General features: G+C 37.9%; 1 protein-coding gene across 1 annotated transcript in view; it reads right to left on the bottom strand.

Annotated features, from left to right (window-relative positions):
• Positions 1 to 17,263, bottom strand: part of ACBD6 (acyl-CoA binding domain containing 6) — a 108,906-nt gene that overhangs the window by 78,164 nt on the left and 13,479 nt on the right. The window contains exon 4 of the mRNA XM_060774458.2: positions 6,069 to 6,151. Within this exon, the coding sequence (XP_060630441.2) occupies positions 6,069 to 6,151 (83 nt within the window). The remainder of the gene's footprint in view (positions 1 to 6,068; positions 6,152 to 17,263) is intronic.

Genomic DNA, 17,263 nt, shown 5'->3' with positions numbered 1-17,263 from the left:
ATATACATCTGTCCTTCCCCTATTGCCACAAGACATTTACAAATACCCTAATCTCTAGAAAACTGATTTTTCTTCTCATTAATTCTACTAACACTGTGGAAGATAATGTATGCATGATTGCGCAATTGTCACTTTGTATCTGTTACCTTACTTATGCTGACGTTTTTGTTTCTTAAAAGGGAACCCTCAATGCTTTCTCACTTAACTGTGTACAATGCAAACTTTAAAAAAAAAACAATACGAAGACACATCCCTTTGGGAAACTTTTACTGGCATTATTCTTAAGAGGCATGCAAGAGTTTCTCTTCACATTAAAGTTGCATTGTTGAAAGCCCCCAAAATGATCACGCAATTATTACAGGACCAGAGCCAGTCAGGCAAAATCCTGAAAGATGCTGGGTTTTTTTTACAGAGATGACAGTATTAGTCATAATTATCTATCAATCATGACACCACAGAAATTGCTTATTATCTTCACCTCCATGTAAGAAGTGATTAAACCCTACTATTTTAAGTAAACACTCCCTATAATGGGTGATCTATGTTCTTGCCTAGTGTCCCTTCATTATGTTTGAGAGCCACAAGCAGCTAACTTCTTTACAGCACAATGTTGGTTGTGGCCACAACTTGGAGAACTTCCTTTCAGAACTGCTTGTTGTAACACGTGCACCAATCACTCTTCCCCTGTTTGTATACCATAACTAAGTGATCCACTTGGTTTGATCCTTTCAGGTGTGGTATCAATCAACTGTTTGTGCAAACATGAAACTGAGATAACGCGAGAGGTGAGGGTAGAAGTCCATGATTTGCTTTTTATTTTTGAGTAATTAAAAGAGTAGAGCAGCTCTACATAACCTGTGATCCTCTAGATAAGGGGTCCTCAAACTAAGGCCCGGGGCCCGGAAGCGGCCCTCCAAGGTCATTTACCCGGCCTTCGCTCAGGGTCAACCTAAGTCTGAAATGACTTGAAAGCACACAACAACAACAACAACAATTCTACTTCATCAGCCAAAAGCAGCCCCACACTTCCCACGGAAATACTAGTAAGTTTATATGTGTTAAAATTGTTCTTCATTTTAATTATTGTATTATTTTAAAGTGTTTTTTGCACTACAAATACGATATGTGCAGTGTGCATAGGAATTCATTCATTTTTTTCAAATTAATATCCAGCCCTCCAACAGTTTGAGGGACTGTGACCTGGTCCTCTTGTTTAAAAAGTTTGTGGACCCCTGCTCTAGATGTTTAGGACTCCCAGAAGCCCTAGACAGCTTGTCCAATGGGAGCTTAAGTCCAAAACACCTGGAGGGCCACAGGTTGTGCAGGATTGGTGCAGAGCAAGCAGGCAAAAAGCTTAATAGGCCAATAATTTATCTAAAACTAAAAGCTCTTTAGTTCTCTGTGGCAGGACATCAAAGTGAAGGCTTGACAGGCCTTCCGGGAAAGGGTTTGTGAAAACCCTAAGACATCCTCTGAGAAGTCTTCCTCTCCTTAAACATGCCTCCGAAATTGGTTAAAAAATCCCAAAGATTTCAGTGCTCCAGCAGGCTTATAGCTAAGCCATTTTGTTAACTAGCTTCAAGTCATCTAGGACAGTAATTATGATGAATGGCATTTTGTATTGTGCCCAGAAACGGATCAGAAACCAGTGAACCTGTTGTAACTAAGAAATTACATGATCCCAGTAACTGGCCACAGGCATAGCTTTTACGTATAGGTAAATCATTTCCAAGCCCTGTATTTTTAAATAAGGTTACCCACGGTATAGTCTATTTATGGTTTTCAAAATGTAATGATCATTTCAAGCTAGAGCACTCTCAGCAGCAAGCCTGTGATATGTTTAATACCTATTATAATTTTTGAATCAGTTATTTTTAAGGGATGTTTACAACTGTATGGGAGAAGCTGCTCTTTAAAATTCTGCAGCCCTTTGCACCTCACCAAACACATTGACCTCTGGTATTTTCTGCCAAAACAGTTCATTTGTCTCTCTGATCAACTAATCAATTCCAGAGCTATCAATCATCCCAGTTCAGTACTTGTGCGGCCTAGCTCAGAGAGCTGGCCAGATGGCTGCCTCTGTTAATGGGATTAATAAAATTCTGATAGATTATATGGCATCAAACTAGAAAATATGACAGAGATTTTCAGGCATGCTGGACAAGACTGGGAAAAACAGAGAAACAACAGTCATAATTGCTTGGTGTTTTATTCCTGCCTCTTCACATTTGAAAAAAAAATTGGTCCTTCAAGAAGTATATGGAGGGCAACTTTGTTAAAATGATGATGTAATTACAATCCTGGTTTTTTTTTATTACATAGAATACACTGTTAAATTTTATTTAAATTGCAGGAAAAATATTCTACTTAAACATTAAGAAGAACTTGCTGATGATAAGAGCTGTGGAATATGCTGCTTCAGAATGTGATGGATATTCCCTTCTCTGAAGGTTTTAAGCAGAGGCTTGGTGGCCATCTGTTGTGAATGTTTGCATTGTATTTTCTTGCATGGCAGGGGGTGGACTGGGTGGCCTTTGCAGCCTCTTCCAAGTCTCTGATTTGATGATAAATTTGTAAGTCATTTTATTATTTAAAAAAAAACCAGAATTCTTTATTTCAAAAAGAAATAACAGCATGGAAGAAATCTAGGACACAATGAGAATCTAGCACAGAGCTTCCCAAGCATTTCATGTTAGCTGTGGATAATTTTGTGACACAGTAATTGACTAATTTTACTAGCAAACTGGAGGTTAAACCAACCTCTTAGATACAAACACATACCTAAATTGTAATAACAAAATGGGTTGAGACACAACATACTGCATGAAAACCTTTCATTCACACACACACACACACATATACGAGGGGTATTTTTAAGTAAGGTCTGTTTTGTTGTAGACACTAGTAGTTCACATGCATACCACAACGAGCGCGTGCGTCGTGTACCGGCATGCCTCGGGAACAACTGTGCTCAGTTTCCGCTCTGTAGCTAACCTGTACGGTATTGTTCTGTGCTTTAAAATGTTTAAGTCTATCAACTCACCCGCCGCATGTGAGGTTCGCTCAGTGATACTGTTTTTGTCAGCAAGGAACCTGCCTGATGTAGAAATTCATCGACAGATTTGTGAAGTGTACGGTGATACTGTTATGAGTGAAAGCAAATCCGTAAGTGGGTACGACAATTCAAAGATGGCTGTGACAACGTCCATAATGAGGACCGCTCCGGTCGCCCTTCTTTGATTACAGATGATTTGGTGGCTTCAGTTGAAGCAAGGATTCGTGAAGAGGGTATTTTAAAATTGGTTCAGAGGTATGATAAGTGTTTGAACAAACTTGGCAACTATGTCGAAAAATAGAGTGAAGTATGTACTTTCTGAAAATAAATTTACTTTTTTGAAATAAACTTTCGTTGTGTACTTATGTTCAAATGGACTTTACTTAAAAAAATACCCCTCGTGTATATATATATATTCTTTATTGCTTATTTCACAAGGGCTCAGAGGTTTCTTGTTACATTCACATGACACACCTACACACTGCAGTTAACACACTAATGTGACACAGTTTGGAAAGCTCTGGTCTAGCCGATCTGATTGCAGCCATGTCTGCCTGCCTTCAACAGCTAAGATAAACAGCAGGTGCATCCAGAATTTTCTATCAAGCATGTATGCAGAGAAAAATAGAGGAAAAAAAGGGAAAGCAGGTAAGCCTGCACCACCAGCTACACCCAGTATACCTAAATCAAGCAAACAAAAAGCATAGATAATATGTATTCAAGTTCACTTCTTTTTGGTGCAGAAAATTATACATATTATACATATTCTTTGTTATTTCTGAGAGCGCCACTGTTGCTGTTTCATTGCTAGAGGAGCCCCAACAACTGGACGTAGACAGCTAGATACAGGTAGAAGCACCTTCATTAAAATTATCAAGATATGATTGGTTTATTATGAAGGTAAATTATTAATCTAGTAATAATACATCTTCTTGAGTATCAGATGGCAGAGCTATATGTTCTCTCTTTAGCTGTGGAGGAACTCTCCTATTGCTGACTGAATGAAAAATCTTCTAACTTGAGGAAAGTTCACTGAGGATATGGTTTCAACATCATTCCAGACATGCCTAAATGAAATATTTTTCATCCAACTTGTAAAACCGAATGCCAGTCCAGACATAAAATGGCAAGTGCTTTAGTAAATCACTGGTGTGTCCTATGTACATTTCTTCCTGTCATTTTCCATTACCCTCTATTTTTAACATTTACAGTATATTAGAATCCTAGGAAAATAAAAAGCTGTGCAAATAAATGGAACTTTGTAATAAAGATTTTAAAAACAATTTCACCCATACTTCATTATTCATATTATTGTCTTCAATAGTTATTCTTGCTCACAATATTACTGTGTGTTTAAATTATTAGAAGAATATTGATCTGTATTTAAGGAGATATTTATCAATCTTCTAGTCTGCAAAACATATACATGGTGTCTAAGTAAATAAAATCTCTGAGATCTTTATAAAGCTATTCAAAACTTGAAGGAGATGAATGCTTTTCTTATTTTTAAAGGGGCAGTGTTATTTGAAGGTTTCTCCACTGCTGTACTATTGCAGACTTCACTGCCAAAGAAATGTTAATTTTCAAACTTATATCGGAAAAGTGACAGGTAAGTAAAGAAGACCTCAGAGCTTATTTCAGAAATAATTGTTTAGACTGGCCTTCTTCAGACTTCTAAAATAGAGTAAGCCTCCATATCTGAGGGTGCACTCATATACTGTTCACACATCAACTTGAGGGTACAGAGAGGGAGAGAGGCAGAAAGATTCACTGCCACCGTCAATTCCCTCCTGTAAGCTGAAGCTGTTGTGTGTATACTGACACTATATTCTTGGGCTTCGGACAAGGCAGTGCGGGGGGGGGGGGGGAGGTGTGAGGAGGAAGAATCACACCAGTACAACTGTTAACTCCATGCTGGCAAGACAAAGTCGGTTGTGTGTCCTCTTGGCATGGGAGCAGCACTGGAGAAAATGCACTAGAGGGGCCTTTTTACTTCAAACTCCCAGATCACCAACAATGAAAACTCTACTGCTGATCTCACTGGGCAAGTAAAGGAGTTTTAGAATTCAAACCCAGTCTTGAATTATATCTGGGAAATATGTTTCCTCCAAGGATGGCTGGTGCCGGTCAGCAACCACATACTCAACCATATTGCCACGAACAAAATGTTCGCAAGGAATCAATAATTCTTCACATATTTTAGGATACGTTTTAGATGGGGGCAAGCTAAGGGTGGCACTCCAGCGGCACCAAACTGGTTTAGACACTGCTGAGCTGTGGAGATACCTGCAAGCCCCTAAACTGGTTCAGTGACTGGCCAGAAGGGCCATAACAATGCCAATTCAAAAGATCCCACTCCAGATTAGCATTGTTTGTGGCATGAGTAGATGGCATGCATACCCTCTTCTGGTCCTATTCCCTAGTAATTTATTATCTCCTTTGTTAACTCAAATGATGCCAGTTACCCACCAGGTGAAGAAAACGTGTGCTTTTTCAATCTGACACTTATGCAAGATCTCTTTAAATTTTCCATTTCCTGTCTTCCTTGATTTAACCACATGTTTCATGCAGTATCATCATACATTTTCCAGGTTAATTTCCTTTTATCTTTTTATTTCAAAACCTGACCTCAATTAGTAACCTTACTTTTTACACTATAATTTTAAAAAAACATGCCAACTTTACTTCCTTCGACCAACAATGTTTAAAGCTTAAAGAGTCAGCTGTTAAACAGCACTTCTTTGAAGAAGAAAAAATCACACTACATCCTATATGTTTATTCAGAGGTAAACCCCACCACGTTCAATAGGCCAAGACCCACCCCAGATATCTCAAACTGGGGGAAAATTAGTACCTGGCAGCAATACAGACAGCTATTGATTTAAACAATTATAGGCCTAGAAAGTTCTTTCCTGCCATTTATTATCTGGTTCGAGAGGCACTACCATACATGTTGATGTTCTAAATAAAAGCTAAATGAAAATTAAGCCATAAAAACATCACTCAGATTCACCTGATGGTTTCTTCTTGATACAGAGAGCTGACAACTGGGCCTCCAAAGCCACCCTTTCCTTCCTTTCCTTTTTTTTCTGTTACCTGGAAGAGCAAACATAAGAATAACAATTTTTCCCACATAACATACAGACTTCAGGCATTTAAGATCTACTTCCGCCCCTGCCCCCCAAAAACTTTGAGAACCAAGCATAACTTTGAAAAGATTCTGAGACCAGAGTATATATCGGAACTGAACTCACAGTCCCTTCCCACTACAATCCATCTTGTTCACATCAAGCTCTTTTCATTTAAACAGTATAATATTTAAGGGTGAGCAGGCAGTCTTTTCTGACTGTTATTGTTAAGCAATTAGGAATCAGAACTAAAAGACAACTAATTTTTACCGATGATACTCCAAGTGGCCACCCGTGAGCTCACACAATGGGCCCAAAACCCATATGCAGCTTTATATGGATCTCTAGATGTAAAGAACTTTGGATGATAACCCATTTGAGCTATTTGACTACTTAATCCACCATAAGAAATGCCAAATATAAAGAGGGAGAAGAAGGGCAAGCTGTGTGAATTCATAGACAACCCCTTGAAGAATCACAATTACAGGCAAACAGACTGTTCTTCCTCACAGTCTCTGTCACTCACATAGGGTAATTCATTAGCTAAGTCCATATGTGGTTCTGTCATCAAATCAATAATACACATGGAAAGATGACACCAGGTAGTAGCTTTACATAAGTCAATTAGCAATATACTACAATTCCCAACTGTAAATAGAGCCAACGCCTTGTGGACTGAACCTATAACTGGATGGGACCAGTAAGCAAGTTAAACCATATGCTGTATTGTTGCTAAAATGATCTGCTAGTGGAATGTTGAAAATAATCTGAGTGGATTTTTGGAGACATAAACAATGTCTACACTGAACAAAAAGGAACATTAGTCTGGAGTGTAATATCGCTCTCCCCCCTTTTATTTTTGGGGTGTTTAATTCAGATAAAATTTAGCTGCTATGGTACCAAACATAAAATATTACCCGAATTTAAGCTATTCAGCCAGAAATGGAAAAGAATAGCACAGGATCATATAAGTTGACAAATGGTAGCTTTGTCCAAAACTGGATTGACAACAAATTGGATAAAGGAAATTAAGGAAATTAAGATACATAACATGTGTACAAGGAAGATGACAAGCAAAACAGAACTGTGCAGAGCAGGCCAATAACAGTAAATGTGTACAAAATTTTAAATACCCTATTTTTTTTTACTAAGGGGAAAAAGTATAATTTCAGAGAAAGCAGCAGGGATAAGAATATTCTCTGCTGTAATAATAATAATAATAATAATAATAACAACCCATCTTTCCTTTTGGCTCAAGGCAGGACACAACACAACAACTATAAAACCACATATTAAAACATAGATAAAATACAACCATAAAAGCCTATTTTAAAACATATACTTGAGATAAAAGTTAAAACATCATAAACATAGAATGTGATTTAAGTCATAATTAAATCTGACTGAGCAGGCCTGCTGAAAGAAATAGGTCTTCAGTTGTGTTTTAAATTCCAACAGCTCATTAGCTGTTGGATCTCTTCTGGCAGGCTGTTCCACAATCTTGGGGCAACTGATGAGGTTCTCTGGGTGACTGTTAGTTGGCTGCAGTAGCCGGCTCAACCATGGGCTTTAAAGTTCAAAACAAATACTTTGTACTTTGCCTGGAAACTAATCGGCAACCAGTGGAGTAAATTTAGTACAGGAGTGATATATTTGCTCCTAGATGTTCCAGTAACCCATCTGGCTGCCGTGTTTTGAATTAATTTGGAGTTTCCAAACTTGGTATAAAGATACAATGTAAAGCACATTGCAGAAGTCCAACCTTGAGGTTACCAACATGTGCACTACTATCTTTATGTTCTCCAATTCTAGGAAGGGGCATAGCTGCATTATGTAGTAAGGTCCTTTATGCTGGCTAGGCTAGATCTCCATCAAACACGAAACATTCAACTAGTTGCCACTCTGTTGTCTAACATATTGGAGAAGAGGGGGACCTCTGCTGCCCTGCTGGAGGTGTTAGTGAATGAACATAGTACATACATAACATAAATGTTTCCATCAAGTTCAGCCATGCAAAAACAGTGGCCAACATCTGCCTACTATTTTCCTCAAAACATTCAAGATTTTGCTTCCAACTTACTTGTTTTAAAGAACTTTATTTGACTGAAAGGTCCTTCCGCCAATACCGTAGCCTTGCTCTGCATGTAGCATTCTGTTTATTAGTACCTATTTTATTAAAATCACCTCCCAGTTTTCCAGGACTCCCATGTCAATAATGATCAACTAAACATATTTTTAAAAACCAGACTGAAACCATCCATTTTTAAAATGCCAGTTTCCCTGAAGAAATATTAAAATAAACTCAAAAAGCCAACAATCAAACCTGAGGAACAAAGGTCAGGTAAAAAAATGCTGATTGTTGAATTTGCACTTTCTATACTTTCTAAGCGAAACTCCATGCAACTCAGGTTGTACTTCCAAACTAACTCCTGTCTGGCCTGAGCTGGGCCTTAGTGTATTCATCCAAATTCAATGTAACCATCAGGACAATGTCCATTTCCATATTCATGGTGAAAATAATGTACTTGTGTGTGACTGTCTTATGAGTATCTGAATTCACTCAGACTCTAGAGACCTGAAGATTCGTCCTTGATTCCTTCACTCTCAAAAGAAGTAATAACATGCATCAGAAACTGGGCAACAGAATTCACAGGTCTGCTCAAAAACAAGGATAAGTAAGCATTCCCATTTTTGGCTCCATATAGTATTTCTTTCACAGTGTAGCTTCAATCAGAATACAATAAGATTGTGACTACCTGTCACTGGCAATGGTGCTCCAGAGGGCTACAATTTTGAAAGCTGTATTCTAAATGGAATAGAAATACAGGGAGTGGTATTTGCTAACATCATTAATTCACTTCTGCCTTTATCCCTCCCTTATTCCTTTATACGTGATGTCAAGAAATATATTTTAAAATTGTTATCAAGCACAAAAGGGGTGCCTTGTTTCCCAGATGAGAGGTTAACATATAATGACAGACACATTAAATACACTGTCCAATGCCTCCCTGACAATTTTAGTTCAATCTTTTCTTTTAAAAAGACAGCAACTCAAACACAATTATAGGATCTAAAAGAATTACAATCAAACCATAATTGAACAATAGAGTATCTGAAGAGGATGGCTGTATCATGCAAAGCATTACAAAAAAGGGGGAAATAGTGATGAAAGTGAAGCATATTTTTGCAGGGTCTTTGTACTTTTGCAGGTTCTTTGTACTTTCAGTCTAATGCAATTTGCTGATGATTCCCCACCCATAATTACATGCTAGAAGAGCAAGGATTTATTAGAAAGACAGTGAATCCTTTATAGCAAAAGAGGGCAGCATCTACAACTGGGGCTTAATCTGGACAATTGGGGCCAAATGCCTCAATTTTGCCCCCTCTGGAAGCCCCATACAAACTAGTCAGGAGAGGGAAGCCCCACTATCTCCTTCATAAAAAATTCTCCCTTTGTTGTGTATAACATCTCAAAGTTTGTGACAATTTTTTACAGAATTTGTATAAATAGACACAAATAGAAGTGTTCAGAGGACCAGTTTCTCTATCAGATTCACATCTGTGAATCCCGCTCTTACGAAAGGACACTAGCTCAGTCACAGACTTCATTAGAGTCTGACAGAAACATTCTACTTTAAATATCTTGTTTTCAGCAATTCAATCTGGCTACAATGAACAGGCATATCAAGTGACCAAAGATAAACCAGTACCTGGAATGTCTTCAAAAACAATAAGTCATACATTTCCCACATTCTACATTTACTATTATTCTGAAAATCAGCTCCATTTAAAATCAAACTTAAAATGTACATCTTGCCCTGATGAATGTTGGTTCTTACCAAAATGTGCATTTTAGCCTCATGATAGTGCTTTAAAGTAGGTTACACTGAGATAGTGTCTGCCTCAAAGTCACCTACTGAGGGTTTCTGGAGGTGTCAGAAGCCTTTATCAGACAATTGATCCACAATGCCACTCATGCCTTCATAGTAGAAAAACAATTGAGAATATTAATGCAAGTGGTGCATTTACAAATACTCCAAGATCAAAAATGGTCCATAGGGATGGCAGAGATAGTGACAGTTTTGCTTTCTGATGGTTTCACTGTACACAAACGTAATAAAATTAATAAAAATAATGTTTATAAAACTGCTTTCCAGCTATGTCTATAAGGTATATATGAAACATAAATTATGTACATGTTTTGCCTTGGGCTCCATCTTGAAGAAACCTCATTGTAGACGTACATGTGTTTCCCTCTTTTTTTAAGGCTAATGCAATTTGTTAATCTGGATGTTCAGAAATTTTCAATAACCATAAATGGCTCCTTTCTGGTGTCTTTTCCCTATAGTTTACAACACCCAGTTGGCAGCCATAATGAAAAAAACCCAACAATTTCTTTATAATCTTTGAACTGCTTTGATTTAAAATATTCAGTGAATGTTCAGCTGTATGTTAACTTTCAAGAAAACTCTTTAAGTTTGAAAATTAACATACAGCTGAACATTCATTGCATCCACTCTTATGGCAATGGTGAGATCAGTAACTCAACACCCAAATCTTGTTCCCACTTACTAGTAAATATTAAGGAGGGTTAAACATTCCAGGTTTTTCTATCAACCACTCCATAGCTTTACACTGTTTTGTTATTTGCTGATTTTTTTTAGGCGATCCCTCGTTGGACGAGTAGGATAGTCTTCCATGATCAGTATTCTTGTGGATCCGTAGGTGATAAGTAAACTTTAACTTACAGCACACCTACGATGAGAGACTTCCTTAAGACCTAGTCATCAACAGCTCTGCTCAAGTCTTGCAATCTCAGAGGCATGGTTTCCTCAATTTATCTGCAATGAGGCCTTCCTCTTTTCCTGCCACCTGATAAACCTTTAGTAAATGCAAAGCTCAAAATAAGAACCTCAATGTAAAAGAAGAAGGGTTTCAATAGATGGCCATGCCTCTCCACCCAAAACATGGATTTCCTTAAAATCCCACAGCAGGTCTTAAGTCTGAGTTTTATTAGACGCCACACTGAGGGGGACTTTTATCAGAGTTTCCCCCTCTTACGAAGACATTTTTCTGCCATAGATAATCCTGTACAGATTAATTATCAGAAAGAACATGGCATGTGTTCATGCTTTTGAAAGGACCTTTCACAAAAGTGATAACATGAAAATAAGGAAGTTTTTCCCCCTTGAACAAATATATGAATTTCAAGTGTTTGAAAGTAGTTTGATTTTGATAGCTTTTAAAGCCAATGTTTCATATGAATATACTTGTTTTAAGTGTTGGAAACTGCTTTAAATTCCAAAGCTTGGATCATGATAATGATGATGATGATATGCTAAGAAGTACAACCACAAAATCCTCTAAACAAAGAATTATTTAAGATAAAAATTATGTAAACTACAACAAGAAAAAGGAATTATCACTTAGCTTTCATATCATACCTTTTAGAAAAATAAAGAAACAGACAAAACTCCACAAATATATTAGGCAATATTTTTGGCAATATTTTATTTCATTTAACTGCTACAAGGAAGTCAACTGCCATGTCATAAATAAAAATCAGGAGTCTATAAATTTCAAAAGACATAAAATCAAAGGAAATAAAACAAACAGCCTATACAGACATGCAACACATACATAGTACTTATTGTATAAACCCAGTTTCTTCTCTTTTTCAAAGCAGAAACTATGCTTTGAAACAGGGCTCAAAACTATTCAGAAAAGTTGAGCGCTGTACTCGAAATTTCTAAGTTTTATTGCAATTTGTAATTGTGGCAGAGAAAAAATGCCTACCTTTTCTCAAATTATTTAATCTAAACAATGGAGAGTAAAGGAAAGAAAGAAAGAAAACAAACACTACACTTACAGTGCGTGTGCCAATTTTAGGGCAACTGATACTGCATACTTTCTTACAAAGCTTCCTTAAATTTATTTATAAAGAATTAAAACAGCAAGCGTTCTGGTAAAAGTTACAATTTAATTTTTCATTCTTTTATCATCTTTAACTTATAAGTTAACTAGGATTGATAATGAACTGGTATTAAAGGCAGAGTTTATGCAAAGAGGGAACAATATCTGCAGAATCAGGGAGAAACATCAGTATGGAACTGTAAGAAAACATTTACACTGTCATTTAAACTGTCAGGGGACTTTTTCTGCAATTTTCCTAGCTTGCATACTTGCAAGCGGTTTTTCCAACAAGAATACTTTTGTGCATTCTTGTCCCTACTGCAGTGGTTCTCAACTTCTGGACCCATCAGATATCTTGGATTAGGCATCCCATAACTCCTGTTCATTAAACGACACTGATTTGGGCTTCTTGGACCTGATGTTCAAAATATCTGGAGGGCCAAACATTGAGAACCATTGCCCTTAGATTAAAAAAAAAACCAGGGGGACATTCTTTCACTTAGTATAAACATTTCCATGCATTTTTAATTTTCTAAATCACATGGCAAAGGTCTCAGAAGTGCAGGATATAGAGCATCCAGGAAAAAATGGTAAAGTTTTGTTTCTCTCCCCTTTTAAAGCAAGCTGCATTAAGCCTTAGGATAGAGCTCGATGTAAATGTAAATGAATAAAGAGAAAATCATACAAACATGAATGTACCAATGCAAGGCAAGAACTAAAATCAACCTTATATGTTATTAAAATATATCATTACAGTCATTTAAACATCATTCAAGCACCATAATAGTAACAAAACAATCCCATATGTATCTATTCAAATATAAGATACTGGGGGTTCAACAGGATTTACTAGTAAATAAATAAAGTGTAATTCTGGAAATACTTTTTCAAGCATTCAGCAACATTTCTCTCAAGTGTTTTTTATGAACAGTTCATATTAATCTGAAATAATATGTTTTTCTTGTTCTGTAATAGCTATTTTAAAGTGTGTTAGTAGCATACCTGCATAGAACCCATCTGTCAATTTTGGTTCTACCCAGTTTCCCATTTTGTGGCCTTAAGTATTGTTTTGACAAATTTCTGCAGATTCAATCTGTAAATTTCTACTACAAAAAGGGCCACATATTATTGCACTTTCATATTTCATACTGGAAAAAATTATTTAAAAACCTAGGGAGTATTTATCTGAGTCGTATAGCATGTATATGATACTATAGTAGCATGGAGCTTCATTTTTTTACAGCCTCAATTCAGAAAAAATAATACAATTAGGCAGAAGATTTGTGGCTTCTCGAGATCACAAAGACACCATAAAACCATTCATTAAGATTTATTGTATTAACATTTTAAGGGGATATCACATCCCTGCTTTAAATTAAAAGTTACATGAACACTAGAGGTACATCATGCTAAGGCAACAATTTACACCATGTGAAGGCAACCATTTCACCCAACTGTTGTTTGTTTTAAAGGAATATAAGAAACATCAAAATAAAAGTGCATAATGGGAAGTATTACCTCCTTTTACAAACGATGCATGGAGTCACTTGTATTGTTGCAAATAAAGATACAGGGCAGGATATAAAAGAAGCCATAGATTAAATTAAGCTATGACCTAACATATTTTTCCTTTGTTCTCCTTCTAACCTCTGACAATCCTGACCAAACCTCTCTATTTCTTCCCTTAGCTGTGGTGGGTGGCTCACTGGGCTGATTAACAAGGCAGCATCTGTTTGCATGACCAAACTAAAAGACATGTGGTCTATGATTTAGCTTCCAAACCACAGCTTTCTTAATATACTGCATTTACTTAATGTCTTCCAGTAGCAGAGTCTTCTCTGCCAAATGCTGATTTTTTATTCAGTGAAATTGCATTTACCTTTCATACATTTATAACTAAAAATTAAGGTTGACCTTTCCATAAAATCTTTGACATCCCAAAACCTTAACTTGCAGCTTTTAACTCAATACATGACTTTAATGACAAACATGCAATATTTTGGAAAATTGAAGTACAGCCCACAATTTTGTTTAAGTCAGGATATGGTCATAGGTTTAATTAGGTATGATATATTAAATTTGGATAGAAGCAAATAGAAAATATTTTCAAATTAAAAGATCAGCTGACACTATGATGGCCACACAATCTGTGAGGCTGATCTTATATTTAAGGCTTTTCAATGTAGCAGAAGCTGTAACAACCTAAGACTACTTTGGATCTGGGGATTTGATTGGGAGGCATTGTGTACGGAATTAACTCAGTGCACACCAACCCTGAGTGTCATTTTTTTTTGCAGAAATGCACAGCATATAAAATATAATATTTACTCCCTGAATATTTCTTGCTATTCAGAGGCTATATAAATACAACATGACTGACAAATATTATTAACATGGAGAGTCATGCTTAAAGGAAGGAAACTGCCTTTCTTCCATATTAAATCTCCCATTTCACAGCTTAAGTTGAAGCAAATTATGAAATTATTTATCTCTCAAATTTCAACAGCCACAGGCATTTGGTCTTAAATTGAGTGCAATTGCTTGTTGGCTATTTGATTAAACACTGCCCTCTAGAGGCTAATCAATGGGAAGAGAAAATCTTTTCCAATAGAAAATATATATTCTTGACCAACTTTGTGCATAATAAGATGAAATTTTACCTCCACAAAAAAACAGAGCAACTTATAGACAAATCAAATACCACTGCACTTCTGACATTTTGTAATGTCTGCTTTTTTTTAAAAAAAAAAAAAAACAACAGTTCAGCAACTCTTTGGCACTTCCTAATGCAGTGGACAGTCAGTTCTTCTTTTAGGTGTTCCCTGAACAGACAAAACTCTGACCTTAGTTCCTTCCAGGAGAAGCTGAAGAAAGTCACAATCCATTTTACTCTCCCCAATCCCATCATGGATTTTTGGTATCTCTCTTCTGATACAGAGAGAGTGGTGGGGGGGGGGGGGGAGAGAAGCTGGGGGAAAGCCTTCCTTTCCACTCTCTCCACCATGGCAGCAGCTCTTTGATGCTTTTCCACCCGGGCATTGAGTTCTCCATGGATGGACTGAACTCTTCCCTTGAGAAATTTGTCCATGGAGAACCCAAATTAAACACCAACATCTACTTTCTCCTGAGGCCTTTTGCAATGTCTAGGCAATAAATGGTGGCAGCGGACAGGGGTGGCTTATCCCCTGAGGCATAAACTCTACAGGTGCTGAAAGAGAGACCCAAAAGTTGGAGCACTTGCCACCCAGGTCTGTTGCCTTGCTCAGATCTGGGCTTACACACAAGGAGACCTACAGCCACAGGCCCATCCCACACGGGTGACTCAGTAGCCTCCAAGAGCATATAGTGTGTGTTCACAAGGCTAGGAAGCCTTACATGTGCTTCTGAAAGAGAGAGCCTGGACACTTCCAGACAGGCCCTATAGCCCAGGATCCGATCCCAGGTTTTCTGTTTATCCCAGATTATCTGGAAATGGAGACTCATATAATCCAAGTTAAAGCAGAAAACCTGGGATCAGATCTTGGGCTATAGGGCCTGTCTGAAAGAGCTCTCAGAAGCTAGAGAACTTGCCACCCAGCACTGCTATCTTGCTGTATACTTTTGGTCCTTACCAGCAGAAACACAGATAAACTCCCCCTTTATTTTAGTTATGTTGTGTGTCAAGTACATTCATGTAATCAAAATCCTATCAGCTCATTTAAGGGAGATGCTAGCTGCTCTGGGAATGGCACACCAGCTGCCAATGAGAGTGCCAGCGGAAAGACTGTGTAATGGTGAGAGCTACCCAGTTGGCTACAAGACAGCCCCCTGGTGGCAGTAGGATTCTGCCTAGCTAACCAACTAATCAGTCTCATCAGCTGGAAACACACACATTGACTGGTAGAGTATGTTAGGTATCAAGTCTTGTTATCAGTACTGTCTTATTGTATGTCTTTTCTCTTTCTTTTTATCTTAATTATTTACTGTTTAATAGAATATATAATGAAGCTGGTGCAGCAATATAAGTTGTGCAGGGCAGAGGGAGATATGGTGATGGCTGGGTCACATGTCCTTATAGAGCAGTGGTTCTCAACCTGTGGGTCTCCAGATGTTTTAGCCTTCAACTCCCAGATATTCTAACAACTGGTACACCCACAAGTTGAGAACCGCTGTTATAAAGGAAAGAGGACTGGGATTGTGGCGCAGCTGGCTGAGTGTCAGCTGCATTAAGATCACTTCTGACCAAAAGGTCATGAGTTCGAAGCCAGCCCGGGTCGGCGTGAGCGTCTGACCAATTGTGTAGCTTGTTTTCGACTTTTGCAACCCGAAAGACAGTTGCACCTGTCAAGTAGGAAATTTAGGTACCACCTATGTGTGGGGAGGCTAATTTAACAAAATTTACGAGGCCATAAAAAGACTCCAGAAATGCACTCCAGCAAAAGCATGAAGGGAATGCGGAAGTACTTCATAAGTGTCGCAGATGGACGATGAAAGCGACAGCTCTGCTGGCGGCCAGAAAAAGTTAAATAGCCACTGACTGTCTTGTCTATGTTGTGTGTCTTGGCATTGAATGTTTGCCATATATGTGTACATTGTAATCTGCCCTGAGGCCCCTGCGGGGTGAGAAGGGCAGAATATAAATACTGTAAATAAATAAATGTAAACAAATAAGAGAGAAAGCTGTTTAAGACCTATCGCACCTTCTGGTCACCCTGTCTGACTGGGAAACATGGAGAGTGAGCCAGACCATCCACAAAAACTCACCTTGCTCTTAAGTATTGCCAGTTAAAAATAAAACACATACAATCCATGATCACCTCAAAAATAAAAGAACTAACCTGGCTTGCTTCGTTGAGGGGACTGATATGATATACTTCATGGAAACTTGGCTGGGAGATGATAGTGGTCCAACCTGGGCACAGGCCCTCCCAGCCAGATACTCTGTCAGTGAGCAGATGAGGGAAAGTGTGTGTGTGGGGGGGGGGGGGGTATCTGTGGTCTATAAAGACCACTTTAACCTGACCACATTACCCACTAGAAAGCTGAATCACATTGAATGTGTGCACCCGAGTCTGAAAACCAGGGATAGACGGGGATTCTGTTACTGTACCATCCCCCCTGCTGCCTAGCAGAATCCCTGGCTGAGCACATGCTGACCTCAAAACTTTGCCCTCAACTTATCCAAGAG

The sequence above is a fragment of the Anolis sagrei genome, chromosome 4, assembly GCF_037176765.1.
Source record: "Anolis sagrei isolate rAnoSag1 chromosome 4, rAnoSag1.mat, whole genome shotgun sequence".
NCBI classification, from domain to species: domain Eukaryota; kingdom Metazoa; phylum Chordata; class Lepidosauria; order Squamata; family Dactyloidae; genus Anolis; species Anolis sagrei.
Note: the sequence above shows the minus strand (reverse complement) of the source record. Positions and strands in the feature narration are given on the sequence as shown.